The 14,739-nt window shown below is 41.4% G+C and overlaps 2 protein-coding genes across 3 annotated transcripts in view; both read right to left on the bottom strand.

The window, feature by feature from the left end:
• The window catches only part of LOC119329248 (O-fucosyltransferase 6-like), a 6,381-nt gene extending 770 nt beyond the window's left edge, over positions 1–5,611 (bottom strand). Inside the window, exons 1-10 of the mRNA XM_037602261.1 lie at positions 5,297–5,611; positions 5,147–5,209; positions 4,524–4,614; positions 4,285–4,361; positions 3,266–3,354; positions 2,972–3,155; positions 2,332–2,513; positions 1,120–1,222; positions 696–1,027; positions 53–596 (exon numbers count right to left, since the gene is read on the bottom strand). Coding sequence (XP_037458158.1) covers positions 101–596; positions 696–1,027; positions 1,120–1,222; positions 2,332–2,513; positions 2,972–3,155; positions 3,266–3,354; positions 4,285–4,361; positions 4,524–4,614; positions 5,147–5,209; positions 5,297–5,488 — 1,809 coding nt within the window. The 5' untranslated portion in view covers positions 5,489–5,611 and the 3' untranslated portion in view covers positions 53–100. The remainder of the gene's footprint in view (positions 1–52; positions 597–695; positions 1,028–1,119; positions 1,223–2,331; positions 2,514–2,971; positions 3,156–3,265; positions 3,355–4,284; positions 4,362–4,523; positions 4,615–5,146; positions 5,210–5,296) is intronic.
• A 4,639-nt stretch (positions 5,612–10,250) lies between these two features.
• Positions 10,251–14,485, bottom strand: LOC119329957 (WD repeat-containing protein DWA2-like). Of its 2 annotated transcripts, none has more exons than XM_037603062.1 (14): positions 14,330–14,485; positions 14,151–14,234; positions 13,901–14,033; positions 13,682–13,793; positions 12,801–12,900; positions 12,520–12,647; positions 12,342–12,411; positions 11,799–11,887; positions 11,419–11,464; positions 11,243–11,313; positions 11,096–11,169; positions 10,963–11,021; positions 10,785–10,863; positions 10,251–10,691 (listed from the first exon to the last, which is right to left on the bottom strand). In XM_037603062.1, the coding sequence occupies exons 1-13, from the start codon at positions 14,375–14,377 to the stop codon at positions 10,822–10,824; spliced, it is 1,056 nt and encodes a 351-aa protein (XP_037458959.1). In that variant the 5' UTR covers positions 14,378–14,485; the 3' UTR covers positions 10,251–10,691; positions 10,785–10,821. The 2 variants fall into 2 exon arrangements, with proteins under 2 accessions (XP_037458959.1, XP_037458958.1); XM_037603061.1 differs by having other exon boundaries at positions 10,791–10,863; positions 14,330–14,484.
• Positions 14,486–14,739: the final 254 nt, after the last annotated feature.

The raw sequence follows: 14,739 nt of genomic DNA, 5'->3' as shown, positions 1-14,739 counted from the left end.
CACACACAAAATATGTACATTTAAAGGGGCAAAAATTCCATCAGCTGCTCACCAAAACTCTGCCGGCTGGTTAACGATACCTACGGCCTGGGTAACTTGTCTAATCTGAAAGAACCTCCTCCAACTCAGGATCATCTGGTCTCACCAACGCATCATCCTCCGCTTCCGGGTCAGCTATCTCCTCTTTCTCTTCACTAGTGTCATCTTCTTTCTCCGCACTAGTGTCGTCTTCTTTCTCCGCGCTAGTGTCATCTTCTTCCGCACTGGATCCTCCCAACTCCTCGTTGGTATGATTAGCAACTGTGGGCTCGGTAATGGCTTTCCCTCCCTCGCTGCCATTACTCAATCCTTGCTCGCTTTGAAGGTTAGGTTTGGTCGGTGTTTTGGGATCGGTGTTTTCACATATACATGTCGAGGGGTTCTCGTGGAACTCCCCCCTTCCTGGCCTCAGCTCTTTGGGCTCCCCCATAAATCCTTTCTGGGCCATGTGCACTTTGGAGGAGAATGCATCCCAGGGCATGTTTCCTCTGCTCAAGAATAACAAGTAGAGCCTTCTCGCATTTGGTCGGATCGTTCTCTTATGCCCAAGATATCTCCTGCCACGGCCACCAATGTATGGTCAGAACTAACATTAGATCCCTATACAAGGAAAACCATGATGACAACCAAGGGATATCAGCAGAATAAGGTTATACCTTCGCCCAGCCAAAATTTTGGCCATATTACCATTGTTGTTGGTCACAAAAGCATCGCTTCCATCACAGACAATGAAATCAAGTGCGGCCATGCGAGATGAGTACTTTGAGAACGGAGCCAGCTCATCTTTGCTTGCTACTGTTTCTTTGGTATGAAGATTGGGGAAGAGCGCTTTCAGGGGTGCTAATGTCTTTGCCCCACCATATATATCTCCAGAGGCAACATAAATATGAACATTGTTTCTGTAGCCCAGTGCCCTCAACATCAACCCCACCTCTTCAGGAGTTAGCGGGCATCTACCGTGCCTTCTTTCTTTCTCTGGATTGCTAGCCTGAAATGCAAAATAGCAAAGATTGCATTCATAATATTTATATGTGACTTCATGACTAAGTACCTAACAATACATTATGATATCATACACACATGCAAGGTTTTCCATCTCTTCCGTATCACACCAAGTTCTCTCTTCTCTTTTTCTCCACCACCGTAGTAGCACCCAGAAAAGGCAAGCATATCTGGTTCAAATCTGGCATCACAAAACATTGACAACATTAAAACTAAATATCCCCCCTAAAAAAGGAGTGCACAGCAATTGGGGTAAACATTTTTGTAGCTTTGACAGTACATTTTTGTTTTGAGAAGTAGGGCCAGAAATCACATTTGCTGATGGAGACATAGACAATAGTGGTTTACTTCACTAGCCAAGTGTGCAATTAATCCTACGAACCTAGCAGCCAAATATACAGAGGACCATACTTAATTGTTTGTCATAATGATTTTAGTTGTCAGAAAACCAGGCGGGCGATTTTTCCTGAAGTGAGGAGCGGCTGGTTTTTTTTTTTGGGAGCAGCAGCCTGTTCATTTTCAATTGATTTTTCCCCTTCCAGCGAACAGTAGAGAGGAGAAGCACACAAAGAGAAGCGTGCGAGCACTGACAGGCTGACCCACCAAGCGTTTTAGCAACTACTGACCTGGGGTAGATTCTCGCCTGAACAGGCTTGCATCTCCACTAAATGGGCTGTCAGCCCAGCCTACGATCAGAGCCAGAGGCGTTTGGCTGTCGAATGCTTTCTAGCGATCAAAACGCATCCGGAATGGGCCTGAGGACGTTGAACCGTTTTCCCATCACTTATAGGTGGCATGATGGGTATGACGGACCAACAACCAAGGAAGCTTCCTCCCTATAATATTATTATTAGGTAGAGAGTGTTGACCAGCAACTTATAGACATCTCCCTTCACTCCTTTGTACATCCCCCCCGTAGACTATGCTCAATTAGGGTGTTCCTGGTAAACAAGGCATCATGCTCATAATATCAATAACATACTTGCTAAGAAGCTAGCATTATGCTCATCCCCAGCCCAGTTAACCGATCCTTGTGCTCTAAACTGTCTTGACTCATATCAAACTATGCTGTTCACAGCACAGAATGAGATAACCTAATACTCCCTCCGTTCCAAAATATAGTGTATAGTTTTTTTGAAAAATCAAACTTCTCTATGTTTGACCAGCATTATAGAACAAAATTTGAAAATCTACAATACCAAATCAGTAGGTCGTATATCGATAAGCTTTCTCTCACTTTGCATCAAAGAAAAATGTGAGCTGAATCATGAAAATTTGAAGTGGGAGCACCTTAAATGAAGAGCAATAAAATACGTGCTCCTCTCCCGCATTCTCTGTATTATCTTTTCACCCATTTCTTGTATTGGGTCAGTAAATCTCAATGCATGGTAGTTAACTCTGCATCTCAGCTTTTGCAGATCAGAATCCAACCTGTTTGCTAGCCTATAATCAAATTTTGTTAGTCGAACAACCTGCATCAGGTGAAAGAAGAGATATAAGCTACCCTAGTAATTTAATCACAGAAGTCAATTCTCTTACATTGTCACAAAAACAACTTCTAATAGGGGGCTACAGCTTCGGAAAATGCTAACAAAATGAAGTAGTAACATTTTCTTTACCAAAAAGAGTTCTTAACAGTTCCCCAGCAGAAGAAGTCATTTTGAAAATCAATATGATCACACAGGTTGTTGTCTAAATTCAGGTTTAAGCATAGCTACATAACCTATTGTCCTAGTGCTCCACAGCATGGAGTCTACAAATGCCTTGTACATACTCCTCTTTTATGTGCATATTCCTCTTTTAATATAAATATGCATATGTACTATTGGGGCCTTTCGTATACTTGCATACGAAATGTCTCTATTTCACAGTTCATACCATCCAAATGAGGAGCACGAGTATGCGATAAATAAGTTGAGCAAATACTTACATGTTTCTTAATAAGTGCAGGCAACACACGGTTCAAGTAACATCGCTGAGTGCATTTGCGGGGCACACGCATTCTATGAGGAGCCCACAGTTTACCTCCTATCTTTGGAAGCTCTTTCACAATCCTTACATCCTTTGATAGAAATGAGATGAACCAGTCGGCGTTAAAAATTTCAGCAAAGTCACTGCAGAGTGCAGAGAAATGGTATAAACACAAACAACACATTTCAGTCTTCTTAAAAACATGAGCAGACCTAGAAGGCTAGGATGAGAAATTGTTGGTACTCGAAAAAACCTTGCATCTTTCCAGAAGGAGGTTTGGTCCAATTTGGGAACAACAAGTGTTGCATTTAAAATACGTGCAGCAACAACAGCATCAATTATCTGAGAAGAAGCACACGTTAATCAGGATAATGGGCATAGTTATGAACATCATAATATGTAATCAGAAAACACACATAGCTACTACAGAGTTAGCTGTGAAACATGAAGAGACACTCCTCAGCTTACTCACTTCCAAAATAAAATTGCAGAGACCTCAGACTTCAAGCTTTGCCACATCCTTACACACTACTCACTCCGTCCCAAAATAACTGTCTCAAGCTTAGTACAACTTTGTATTAGTACAAAATTGAGACACTTATTTTGGGACGGAGGGAGTACTATACTCGGGAGGTGCCTAACTGTTCACAGAATTAGCCTATACTGTTCAAAGTCTGACTGAAGATTACTAATGGTTTTAAATATTGCAAGAGAATACAAGCTCTAACTTGTGTTGTGTTTTATGTGAAGTACTACTTACAATACTCATGAGAAGATATGATCCATATTTGCACGCTTAATTCTGGATATGTGGGAAATAGGCTACCTGCTTCTTCAGGTGATATTGCCTAGAAACCACATCTTTTCAAAATTCAAAAACGCAAGCAAGTTGCATATGTGTATCAATAAGTTTGCTTTGTTATGCATTTGTATTCATATGTAACGATACCAGCTCAGTTCTAATACTGAATCCAGTATTAGTTTAGCCACTTGAAAATACATTTCCTAATGATTATTTCATTTATAATCGGGATATCTAAAACATAGTAAACCTGGAAAAGAACCCTTGGTATTTTGGAGCAGATAGAGTAAATGAAATAATAATATTACAAAAACAAACTCAAGCTCTAGCACTAAGAGAATGAGAGCGTATTAAGACAGTAGGCTTTCTTCATACACATATTTAAACTGGTTGTTTACATGTTTTGCCATACACATCTACATGCATTATAATATTCGAGCAGGAACATGTGGCAGTTGCACATGTCTTACCCCTGTTCTCTGTTGATTGAGGCCCCCACTTGTAACAATCATCAAATAACGGTCTGGGTGTGTCATAACACCTGAATCTGCACAATTTGAAACACTTCAGAGGCACCGCTACCACCAACACCATTTCCAGGATATGCATTATAAGATTGTAAGATGGTAGAACAAATCTAATATCTGAAATGGCCTATGTGGGTACTGCAAATTCTAATCAACCATCTATGGCAAAAAATATTGCGCACCAAGAAACTTGCTGCTTGAGTTGCTGCACCCATAGAATTTGCTAGCGAGCTTCGAACCCCAGAGGCCATCTGTCGCAGTCCAACCACCTTTCTGCAGTTTGAGAAATTGAAACTAACTAAGCAATCCTGAAAACAAAGTTCTATTTTAACATACTTTAGCCAGAAAAAAAAAAGGTTTACCAAAAGGGGAAAAGGTCTAGACTGGAAATAATCTGCAGCGGCACAGAAAAACAAAAATCCACTTTAACTCACACCTCTACAAACCCATGGAAACAAGTTCAGAAATACGCTGGAGCATGCAAATATAAGTTCTTCTGAAATAAGATAGAAAGGGAGCTCAGCCAAATAGGTTACCACCAACTAATTTACTTACAATGGCACACTAAATTGAACCTAGTCCACTTATATCTCCCAGTTAAAGCAATAACCACATAAACAGAACGATTGGCTACAAAGACAGGAGCAATGCAGCGTACTCAAGTCATTAAGTCAATACTCCACCAAACAGAACACAATAATCATGTGCAATTGATTTGGTTCTCTAAATGCTAAATCGATTGGGTGAATACTGAACACAATGAGGAACTAGCTCGCTTAATCTAAGCGGGGAAGCACATGCTTACTGGAACGCGGGAAATCTCGCGGCGCCCGGGCTCCACTAGGCTGCCGCCGCCAGAGCTGTTCAGCTGCGAAAGCACACGCGTGGAACGACACGAGTTAGATCGAGAGATGTGAAGGAAAAGGTAGAAGCAAGTAGGGTAGCAGTGGAGTACCAGAGCATGCGGGGAGCGGTGGCGGGAGTAGGCGAGGGCCGGGTGGTCGGACAGAGGCGGCGGGGAGACGTAGAGCAGCGTGACGGCGGCGAGGAGGAAGAGCAGCAGTAGCGCCGCCGCCGGCAGAACGGCGCGGCGCGGGCACGGGCACGGGTGGTGGTTGTGGCCGCCGCGCCGGCGCGGCAGGACCATCCCGGGCCCGGCGGACGGAGATCTCAGGGCAGGGAGAGAGCGCCGCGGCGACGGCGGCGGCGAAGCAGTCGCGGAGACAGCGGCGACATGGGAGCCCTATGGATCAGTAGTGTGTTCGAACTTTCGAGATGGAGTAGTATACAAGCGTACGGCGAGTGTACTAATTAAGCTGGATCGCGGTTTTGGTCTTCTTTTCTGCTACTCGTGTCCGTAGGTCGCATTCTTTTTTTTTCTTTTTTTTTTTGCGGGTGAAACGAGAATATATTAGTTAAGTAATGTCATTACACTCGTTTTCACAAATCATACGTAAATCATCTGGCCCTGAATGAACAAAATCATCGACCAACCGTGTCTGTAGTTTATCACACAATAGCAAATAGTATGTTTGTGTGTTGCAAAGGAAAAAAAATAATCAAACTATGTTTAAATAAGATAAGGACTTTTAAAATGTTATTCATAAACTATGTGTGAATCATATCACGATGAGACAAGGGACTTTTAAGAAGTCATTTTAAAAGTTGAAAATGTGATGGTCTCATCACGACTTGATCTCTAAGGCGCCATAATGAAATATTTTTTGGCTAAGCAAGCTGCATTGATGAACCCTATCTCAGCTAGACTGATGAATAATGTGTCTCACCTTGACCTAGCATCATGGTGTTTTTCATGACCAATACAACTATAGTACCAGAATAAACATAGCTATGTATAAAGGCAAATTAGACATTTAGTCATTTTCGTGTAGCTTACAGAAATTAAGCCATAGGAAGTTGTGTCTATTTTATCTGGGGCAAGCGGTTGTATAGAACACAAAATCCCTTTTTTAACCAATGTGTGATGGACTAAATAAAATCATAAAACAACCTCTATGTATACCCTAAAAGAGTTCTATCTAAGCGATGATTTGTTTTTTTTCGTTATTTACATATATGTTTGAATTTTGTGAACATTTTCTAAAATTTCATGAACATTATTTTCAAATTGTTGAATATGTTTTGAATTCGTGATCACTTTTTAAAAATCATGAACGTTTGTTTTGAAATCATGATTTTTTTTATAATATGCAAACAGTTTTTAAAAATCTTGAACATTTTATGATTTCCCTACCATTTTTTGAATTCATTGACATTTTATGATTTAAAAAAAGTCTTCAACTCACTTTGGATATTTTGGAAATACCGAATTAATTTAAAAAAGGAAAAACATAAACATAAATAAGAAAAGAAAAGGCGAAAAAAGGGAAGTAAAAACAGCAGGGGGACATCATGCCTGTACATGGGAGCGGGAGTGCTTGCAGAAAAAAGAAGAGAAAAAGGGTGATCCATGGATCAAACCTGGGTCTCCCGGGTGAAGTACCGAAGCGTTTACCACTACGGCAGTTCTCTGCTTGTGATGTATGAGGGTAATATCGCTTAAGAATGAAGCCCCACGACGACTTTAAAAAAATGAAATCGTTTATTTTTTTTCACTTATAGGTGGCATAGTAGGTAATTTATGACAACTTCGGGAGTAATTTAAATGACGGACGGGCAGAAGCAATAGCCTCTTTAGTATTAGGTAAAGATAAAGAGGTAAAGATAAAGATTAGACTCACTACATAATTTTAATGAGCTTGTATACAGTCATTGTGCTTTATCTGTATTTTATTGTTATTATAACTAGACTGAACTAGATAATACCCCGCTCGTTGTTCTGGATGTTTCTATTTTTCATAAAGAAAAATGTATATTGTTAAGCTGGTAGGGGGCAACTTATTCCAGTTTATTCTAAAAGCAAGCAAAAGAACTGACCCTTACAACCATTGGATACAGTTGCCCAACATTTGTACCCCGCCCGATTCAAGTGTTGATAGAGGCGAGGGTGTCCCGATGTTTCGATAAGAGGTAGCTATCGCTTTCGGTGAAAGTCGACTTTGAAAATCCGACTACGAACATGCCAGAACGTCGCGCCATAGCAATCGCTAAACCAACTCCAAGAGGTTATTAGCCAGAGTACGATCAACCCAACCACATGGGTCTATTTCCTACCCACAAACTAAGAACATGTAAGAAAATGATATTGCATTCTGAATATTGCGAATTTAAGAGGAAAACTTTACTAATCAACTGGCATTCTGTAATGTCTTGGTCTGTTTGTTGAACACAAACGAAGGACGCAAGTTGTAGCTATGGTGAACTTTAATCAAAATAAAACCCAAGTCTAACAGGTGTGGTATTTATATAAGGAAAAAGAGAGGTGACTTTGTCCACCCTTACAAGGTGAAACACTCTTGAGTCGTTTTCTCTAAAATACGGACTCTAAAAATAGCCTACGAGTATTATTTCGAAATTACATGGGCCTGACATAAAAATAAAGTGGCGAAGCACCTATAATAAGATATGAACGAAATTTATAAAAGATTTTTTTTGTATATTTCGCCTATGTCCTTGTATGTCATCAGTGACTTTAAAGTGTCGAAAACTCCACTGGAAACTTCATTTTTGTTCCCCTTGCACACGCCATCCTCTCCATGCTTGATCATGCTTCAATGGTCATCATTCTTCTTCATGTTGGACCCTTCATTTATAAGTAACACAAACATATCCAAATTAGGCAGCATCGTATTCTCATGAATATTAGAATCGTTACCAAAAAACAAAAGTACCTAATAATTTAATTGACATGCGCGACTAATAATTGGTTCAATATAGGTAGTAGCCGAGGTTCTGGGTGTAACTACAAATGTCCTCATCAAACACATTAAGCCACGGGAGAATGGTGACCAACCAGCATGGCCACGTGGCCCATGCTGGTTGACCGTGGCAATTTTTTTTTGATTTTTTTTGGAAGATAAAATTGAGATTTTTTTTCTTTTGAATTTTTTTAAGATTATTTTTAAAAGATGAAAGCGAGACTTTTATTTCTTTTTCATTTTAAGATTTTTTTAGGTCCTTTTTTTCTTTTTGAGATGGATGAGATGTTCACGTGTTGTGAGAAAGTTTTTTTTTTTTGAAGAAACCAGCTTTTGTGGCTGTTGTTTCATTGATTTAGCAGGAGGGAGCGGCAAAGGGGTTCCGATCAAGTGATCGTATGAATGGGAGAAAATTACAACCAGTGACTAGGAACGCTGAGCTCCCAGTAGGGTGTGGCTATGGCGATATTTCACGCCATGTCCCCGAAGGGTTGCTCTATGCATTTGGCCCCTGCCAAGCGCCATTGCTCCATGTCCCGGCGGCATGCCTCGACGATGTGCCGCTCGTCAGCTTGTTTCCCTCTGAAGACGCAGGGGTTTCTCTCCAACCATATGTGCCACGCGATGAGGGCCATCATCGACTTGGTGCCCTTGCGGTTTCCCGGGGCTGCAGTGGTGATGATCCTTTCGGCACAGCCCGTCGACGTAGTCTCGCTGCTCCATCCAGCAGGGTTTAGAGCCTGGCAACCAGCCCAGGCCGCAGCTTGGTTCCAAACCTTCAGGGAGATTGGGCACTCCTAGAAGAGGTGGAAAGATGACTCGAGGTTTCTCATGCACAGAGGGCAGAAGTAGCCATTGGTCCAGCCCCTTCGTTGCAGCCTGTCATTGCACCATAGCTTGTCTTGGTGGAGGAACCAGAGGAACATCTTGATCTTCCCCGGTGCCCAGATCTTCCAAATCAGGCTTCTAAAGCTACTGAGTTGTCCCTCTGCAAATTGCGCGGTGTAGGCCGATTTGGTGGAGAACATCCCTGAGCTGTGCTGCGTCCAGCGGATTGAATCAGGCGTCTATGCATCCAAGACAAGGCCGGCGCTTCTGATCTCTCTAGCGAGCTGGATGACTTGGCGGACGATGTTGCTACTGTTGGCATGCCTTAGATCGAGGACCCAGCGGTCACCCTGCAAGGCCTCCTGGACCGATCGGTTCTTCCTGATGGATGTAGCATAGAGCGCCGGGAAAACCGAGCAAAGCTGGCGGCCTCCCAGCCAGGAAGAGGACCAGAAGGAAGCAGAAGTTCCATTTCCGCAGAGGGAGAAATACACGCACAACTTCCTCTCAAGAGGTCCGTAATGACAAGGCCCAACCACTAGTTAAGTGATTAAGTGCCGCGCACATATCCGCCGGGAATTGTCATTTGCATATCAGTTTTGTACCCCCTCCGTTTCTAAATATTTGTCTTTTTAAAAATTTCAACAAGTGACTACATACAAAGCAAAATGAGTGAATCTATACTCTAAAATATATCTACATACATCCGTATATGATAGTCCATTTGAAATCTCTAAAAAACAAATATTTAGAAACGAAGGGAGTAGTTGCAAAGACATAAGCATGCGATCCTTCCCGGGCGGTAGGTTGTTCATGCGCACAATCGGAGCCACAAGTTTCTCATTAATTAGAATTAGTAATAAGAAATCAGAGATTAGTCTTCAGATGACTTGCAAGCCGCAGCACTATTAGCATCTACTCCCTCCAATTCCTAAATATAAATATAAGTTCTTTTAGAGATTCCACAATAAACTACATACAAAGCACAATGAGTGAAACTATGCTTTCAAAGGCGTGTATATATATATATATATATATATATATATATATATATATATATATATATATCTGAATGTAGTCTCTATAGTGAAACCTCTAAAAAGACTTATATTTAGGAACGGAGAGAGTATTTGGAGTACAATTCAACTCAGGCGAAAAACTCTCAAGACACAAATATACTAGACCTAGACTAAGCCATTTTGTAAGATACAGATGGAATATTGCAATCTGTTGCAGAAAAGCATCCTACAAGAATATTAAGAATTGACCGGTAAACAGAAAAATCCATTGATATTGTAAATCACAACACTAGTACAAACTTCAGCTCAGTCATACTTCATCACATCATGCCAACCAGGCTCATCGGATATCAGAATTCTAATAAGGCCAGAAGCAGCAATTAACTACCACTACCGATATCCACAGTTTCCCCGAAATCCAAAATGAAGAACTAGTGACAAAATTTGAAGATATAGGAGAACTGTTGAAATCTCAGCTGCGCTATATTCTTTTCAACTGTGACTACATTTTTTTCTCCAGCAACCATCCTGGACTTCCGTCGCCGTGATTATTGAGATATGAATGGCTTGCTATTGCACCAGGGTTACTAGAACCAAATCATCGCATCAGCCCCTTATAGCAGAACGCACAATGGCAAGAACGAAGCTCTACAACACCAATTATATGCACAACAAACAAGCCTGCCTGTGGGAGAAAAGAACATTTTATTAGAACAAGACATACCATCGGAAATCTTAAAGAACAGCTATAGTGAGAGCTAAGACAAGTATTTCATACACATACACATGAAGTGGAGAAAATAGACCAACAAGCTTCATTTTCTCTGCAGGTGGGGCTTGACAGATTCTAAAACAACCTGACCATCAGAGGATTTCTCAACAGTTAGACAAAATGTAACATTAGAAAGCACAAATCAACATTTACAATAAATAACAAAAAGGTTGCAGATACTCACCCTTCCATCATAAGACAAAGAAGCAAACAACGATGGATCATGGGAGCTCCATGCAATTCCTACAATTTCAGTCAGCTCTGTGATTCTTTGTCAAAATTTTAATGTACATACAAGTAGGGAGGTTCAACGGTACCATAGATGCTATCTTCGTAGTCAGTATACGAGTGCAGTAATGGTTCTTCTTGCCTAGTGGGCGAACCAGAAGGGCTGCGAAAATAAGATTGGGGGCATCAAAATTACAACCTCAAACAAATTAATCAAATCTGTGAGTAACAGAAACCTTTCGGGTCCAGAGTCATCAGTGCCAACTTTAGCCAACCATAAATTGACAGCTGAATCCGTTCCAGCACTCTATAGAGAAGTTTCAATAGTCAGTTACAATTTAAATTGATATATACTATATTACTACACGCGTGAGAGAGAGCGAGGGCGGGAGGGGGAGGAGGAGAGAGAGACCAGAATCAGCTCATCATACTCAGGATTGTGCCGAACAGCCCATGTCCTGCAAAAATCATTATATCGAGGTCAATTAACTTGATGATCGCTGGAGTAAGAAATCACAAAAGCAAATTAGTAACCATATATATTAAATTGGTGAGTTGACAGCATCATCCCATATAGGTGGTAAAGTGCTACAACACCAGACCAATAAAAAGTAACAACAATGTTGACATGGGACGAATATGCACTCATATGAAGGATTTCAAGCATCAAGGAGCACACATTCACATCAAATATGCATAGAACAAATGGTGCAGGTTTAGAACATTTCATCAACTAAATACACAAAAAAAACAGATTTTCATTTGAGTTTACTATAAGATACACCAACATACCAATGTGAATGTCCAGGGAGATCCTTCAGAGGATGCTTAAGCATTCTGAGATCCCACAAGCGAATTCCGAATTCGTCCTCTGCTGTTGCCTGCACCGCAAAAGGGAACCTCAAGCAGCATAAACAAACGAAGCTGAATGAAAGAAATTTGCAAACTGTTACTCCGACATGGATACTAGAACCCGACTCAGCAAAAATTTACAAAATAATATTTGAGGTTCCAATGGACTAAATTAACCTTATTATAAAAGGTAATGATAAATTTCAAACCTGCTGCCAAACAAAATCAACAAAAAGAATTTGATCAAACAATAACTAAGTAAGAAGTAGTGGCAAATCCAGATTAAATATTAACTATGTTACTTACACAAGTGCAAGAAAAAGAAACTCTGCAAAGTTGAAAGGTAACGGAGAAAAAGAAACTAATACAAAAATACCCCTTTTCAGGGTTACCACACAAAAAAGGCAACTCATTAACCTGCTTTTCTTCTGATAGAAGAAATAAAATAGTTTTTATCCGAAGAACAAGATGCACCAAACTCACAATTATGTTTTGCTTCTTGGGGTTATAATCCACATCCCGGATATGAGCATGCTCAATTGCATTTGATCTCCTAAGAACAATTAGTTCATGCACATAGATGTAAGTACAGCATTTGAAAATCCAAACATAAGTATAAGCTCAGATAATCTGATGCGGTCAAGATTGTCAAAGTACTAACTTCATAGAACGGAGATCCCAGAAGTGGAGTGACGAATCAGTTATTGTAGCAACTGCGTTGTGATTGTGTGGATCCCAAGCTCCACCACGTAAATTGGGAAGCATGTCAGCAGATCCCTGTGATATCACCTGCAATTTCGGTACTCAAATTAGGACCATGATGAAGTACTAAACTGATGCTAATAGAGATATTGATGTTTCAGATTTTATAAACTCATATTAGGCATATAAATAATGAAAAGAATTTGTAATGTATGTTAAACAAAAGGATGATCGACACACCTTGGCTGATTTATTTGATGGATCTATGTTCCAGAGAAAAATGTTTCTGTCATTGATGCTAATTAGCTTATCATGCTTCCCCAGTGGCCACCAGAGAACACTGCAAAAACAAACTAGCTAATAAAGATCATATGCATAAAGAGAGATTGTCTCACTACAGATCCTCCACAAAATATCAATATGCAAAGCTAACCAATATTATATGCATAACATGGGAAACTTACAAAACCATGACAGAGATCAGAATTAAAAAAACAGTAACTCAGAATAATTGTATAGTAAAAAAAATCATCTATTGTGTGTTGTGTATAGGTATGAAACCGATTTGAGCGAGAGTAGTACTAGGATGGGTGACCTCCTGGGAAGTCCTTGTGAAAGAGTTTCATATCTAAGGGTTGTGATAGGCTTGGCGAGCCAACGTAAAAACTAGCCAGTCTTTTGGGTATGAAACCCATTTGGGCGAGAGTAGTACTAGGATGGGTGACCTCCTGGGAAGTCCTCGTGAAAGGGTTTCATATCTAGCCTACCCCAACTTGTTTGGGATCAAAGGCTTCGTAAGTAAGTAAGTATTGTGTGTTGTGATACGAGTGAGGTATGTTCTGCCAAATTGATATGTTCCGTGTAGTGTACCCGGCTTACTAAAACCCTCTCATATCAGTGCATGCTGCATGTTAGCATTGGCACGGCCAGTCAGAGCATTATAATTTGCCAATTTGGACTTTGCAAATGTGCACCGGCACAGACACATTAAACAACAAACGCATTCTGGGATTCTCGTTACATCTCGTCTAAAATTCAACAAGCACAAACGCATCCTATATGAAAATAAGATTAAGTAGCTCTAGAGCAAGCACAGAACTTCAAGGCAAACAAGAGCGCACCATCTTATTTTGTCCGTGTGGTCATCGAGCGTGAAGAGCTGCTCAAGCTGCGGTGAGTTGGACTGGCCATACAGCTCCGGGATCTTCCAAACGGACGCGCCATAACCCTCGCCTGTCATTCACATGGAGACGCTTTAGAATTGCGTCTCAAAATGCTGAGTGCATCAAAAGAGAGAGGGAGAGAGAGAGAGAGTTCTGAAAAGAGCGGAGCATTTCTACCAGACGTGTAGACCGTGGAGAAGAGCCTGTGGTCGAAGGGGCAGGACTTGAGGTCCCAGATCTCGTTGGGATGGTAGAACAGCCCGTCGCACACGAGCTCGTTCTCCCCCGGCAGCAGCCGGATCAGGTGCACCTATTCTTGGACACGAGGAATTCGAGATCCAATCACGCACCATTCTCAACCACCCAAAGAAGAAATCACCACTCCAATTGCCGCAGTGCAGGGCAGAGTCCCCCGCAAGAAACGTACCTCGTTCTCCTCCTTGAGGCTGAGGGTTCCGGCGAGGAAGGTGGTGGAACCGGCATCCGCGCGCACGTCGGTGATGCACCGCGCCTGGAAGAGGGGAAAAAGAAGATGAGGAGGAAGGAGACGGAAGAGGGCGCCACGGGAGAGTGTTCTAGAAGCTTCGAGAAGGTGGTGTCGCTTGCCTGGTACTTGAGGCCGCCGTAGACGATGCCGCTGGATCCGCCCTGCATTCTCGCTGACGCCGGCGAGACGATCGGAGATGCAAACGGAGATCGCTGAATGGTACCGCGGGTAGTCGTCGCCTTCCACACTCCTTACCAAGATTGAAGTCCGCTTTGCCACACAGGAAACGTGTTTTGGAGTGACCAAACGGACGCGAATTTTGTCCGTTTTTTATTCATTTTGATCGGCCGAGATTGCCCGTCTTTTTCTTTGGATTGGCCAGGCCGTCCACTTAAAAAACAATTTCAAAAAATAACATCTAAATTTAACATAATTAAAGTTCACTTAAACATTAATAAAAATAAAAAAACTAAAGAAAACACCACCCAGCACGCTGTCTTAGGTGTCACCTTTGTTGCAGTCATCGCCA

Source organism: Triticum dicoccoides, chromosome 7A (assembly GCF_002162155.2).
Source record: "Triticum dicoccoides isolate Atlit2015 ecotype Zavitan chromosome 7A, WEW_v2.0, whole genome shotgun sequence".
In the NCBI taxonomy this organism is placed as follows: domain Eukaryota; kingdom Viridiplantae; phylum Streptophyta; class Magnoliopsida; order Poales; family Poaceae; genus Triticum; species Triticum dicoccoides.
The sequence above is the reverse complement of the archived record's forward strand: the minus strand, read 5'-3'. Positions and strand labels throughout refer to the sequence as shown.

What these genes read in the sequence shown, in the direction of transcription:
- LOC119329957 (XM_037603062.1), bottom strand. Translation starts at nt 14,377, where the DNA reads ATGCAGGGCGGATCCAGCGGCATCGTCTACGGCGGCCTCAAGTACCAG. An exon ending in GCCTCAAGGAGGAGAACGAG is followed by an intron (nt 14,034 to 14,150) that starts GTACGTTTCTTG and finishes GTCCAAGAATAG; the next exon opens with GTGCACCTGATCCGGCTGCT. An exon ending in CTCCACGGTCTACACGTCTG is followed by an intron (nt 13,794 to 13,900) that starts GTAGAAATGCTC and finishes TGTGAATGACAG; the next exon opens with GCGAGGGTTATGGCGCGTCC.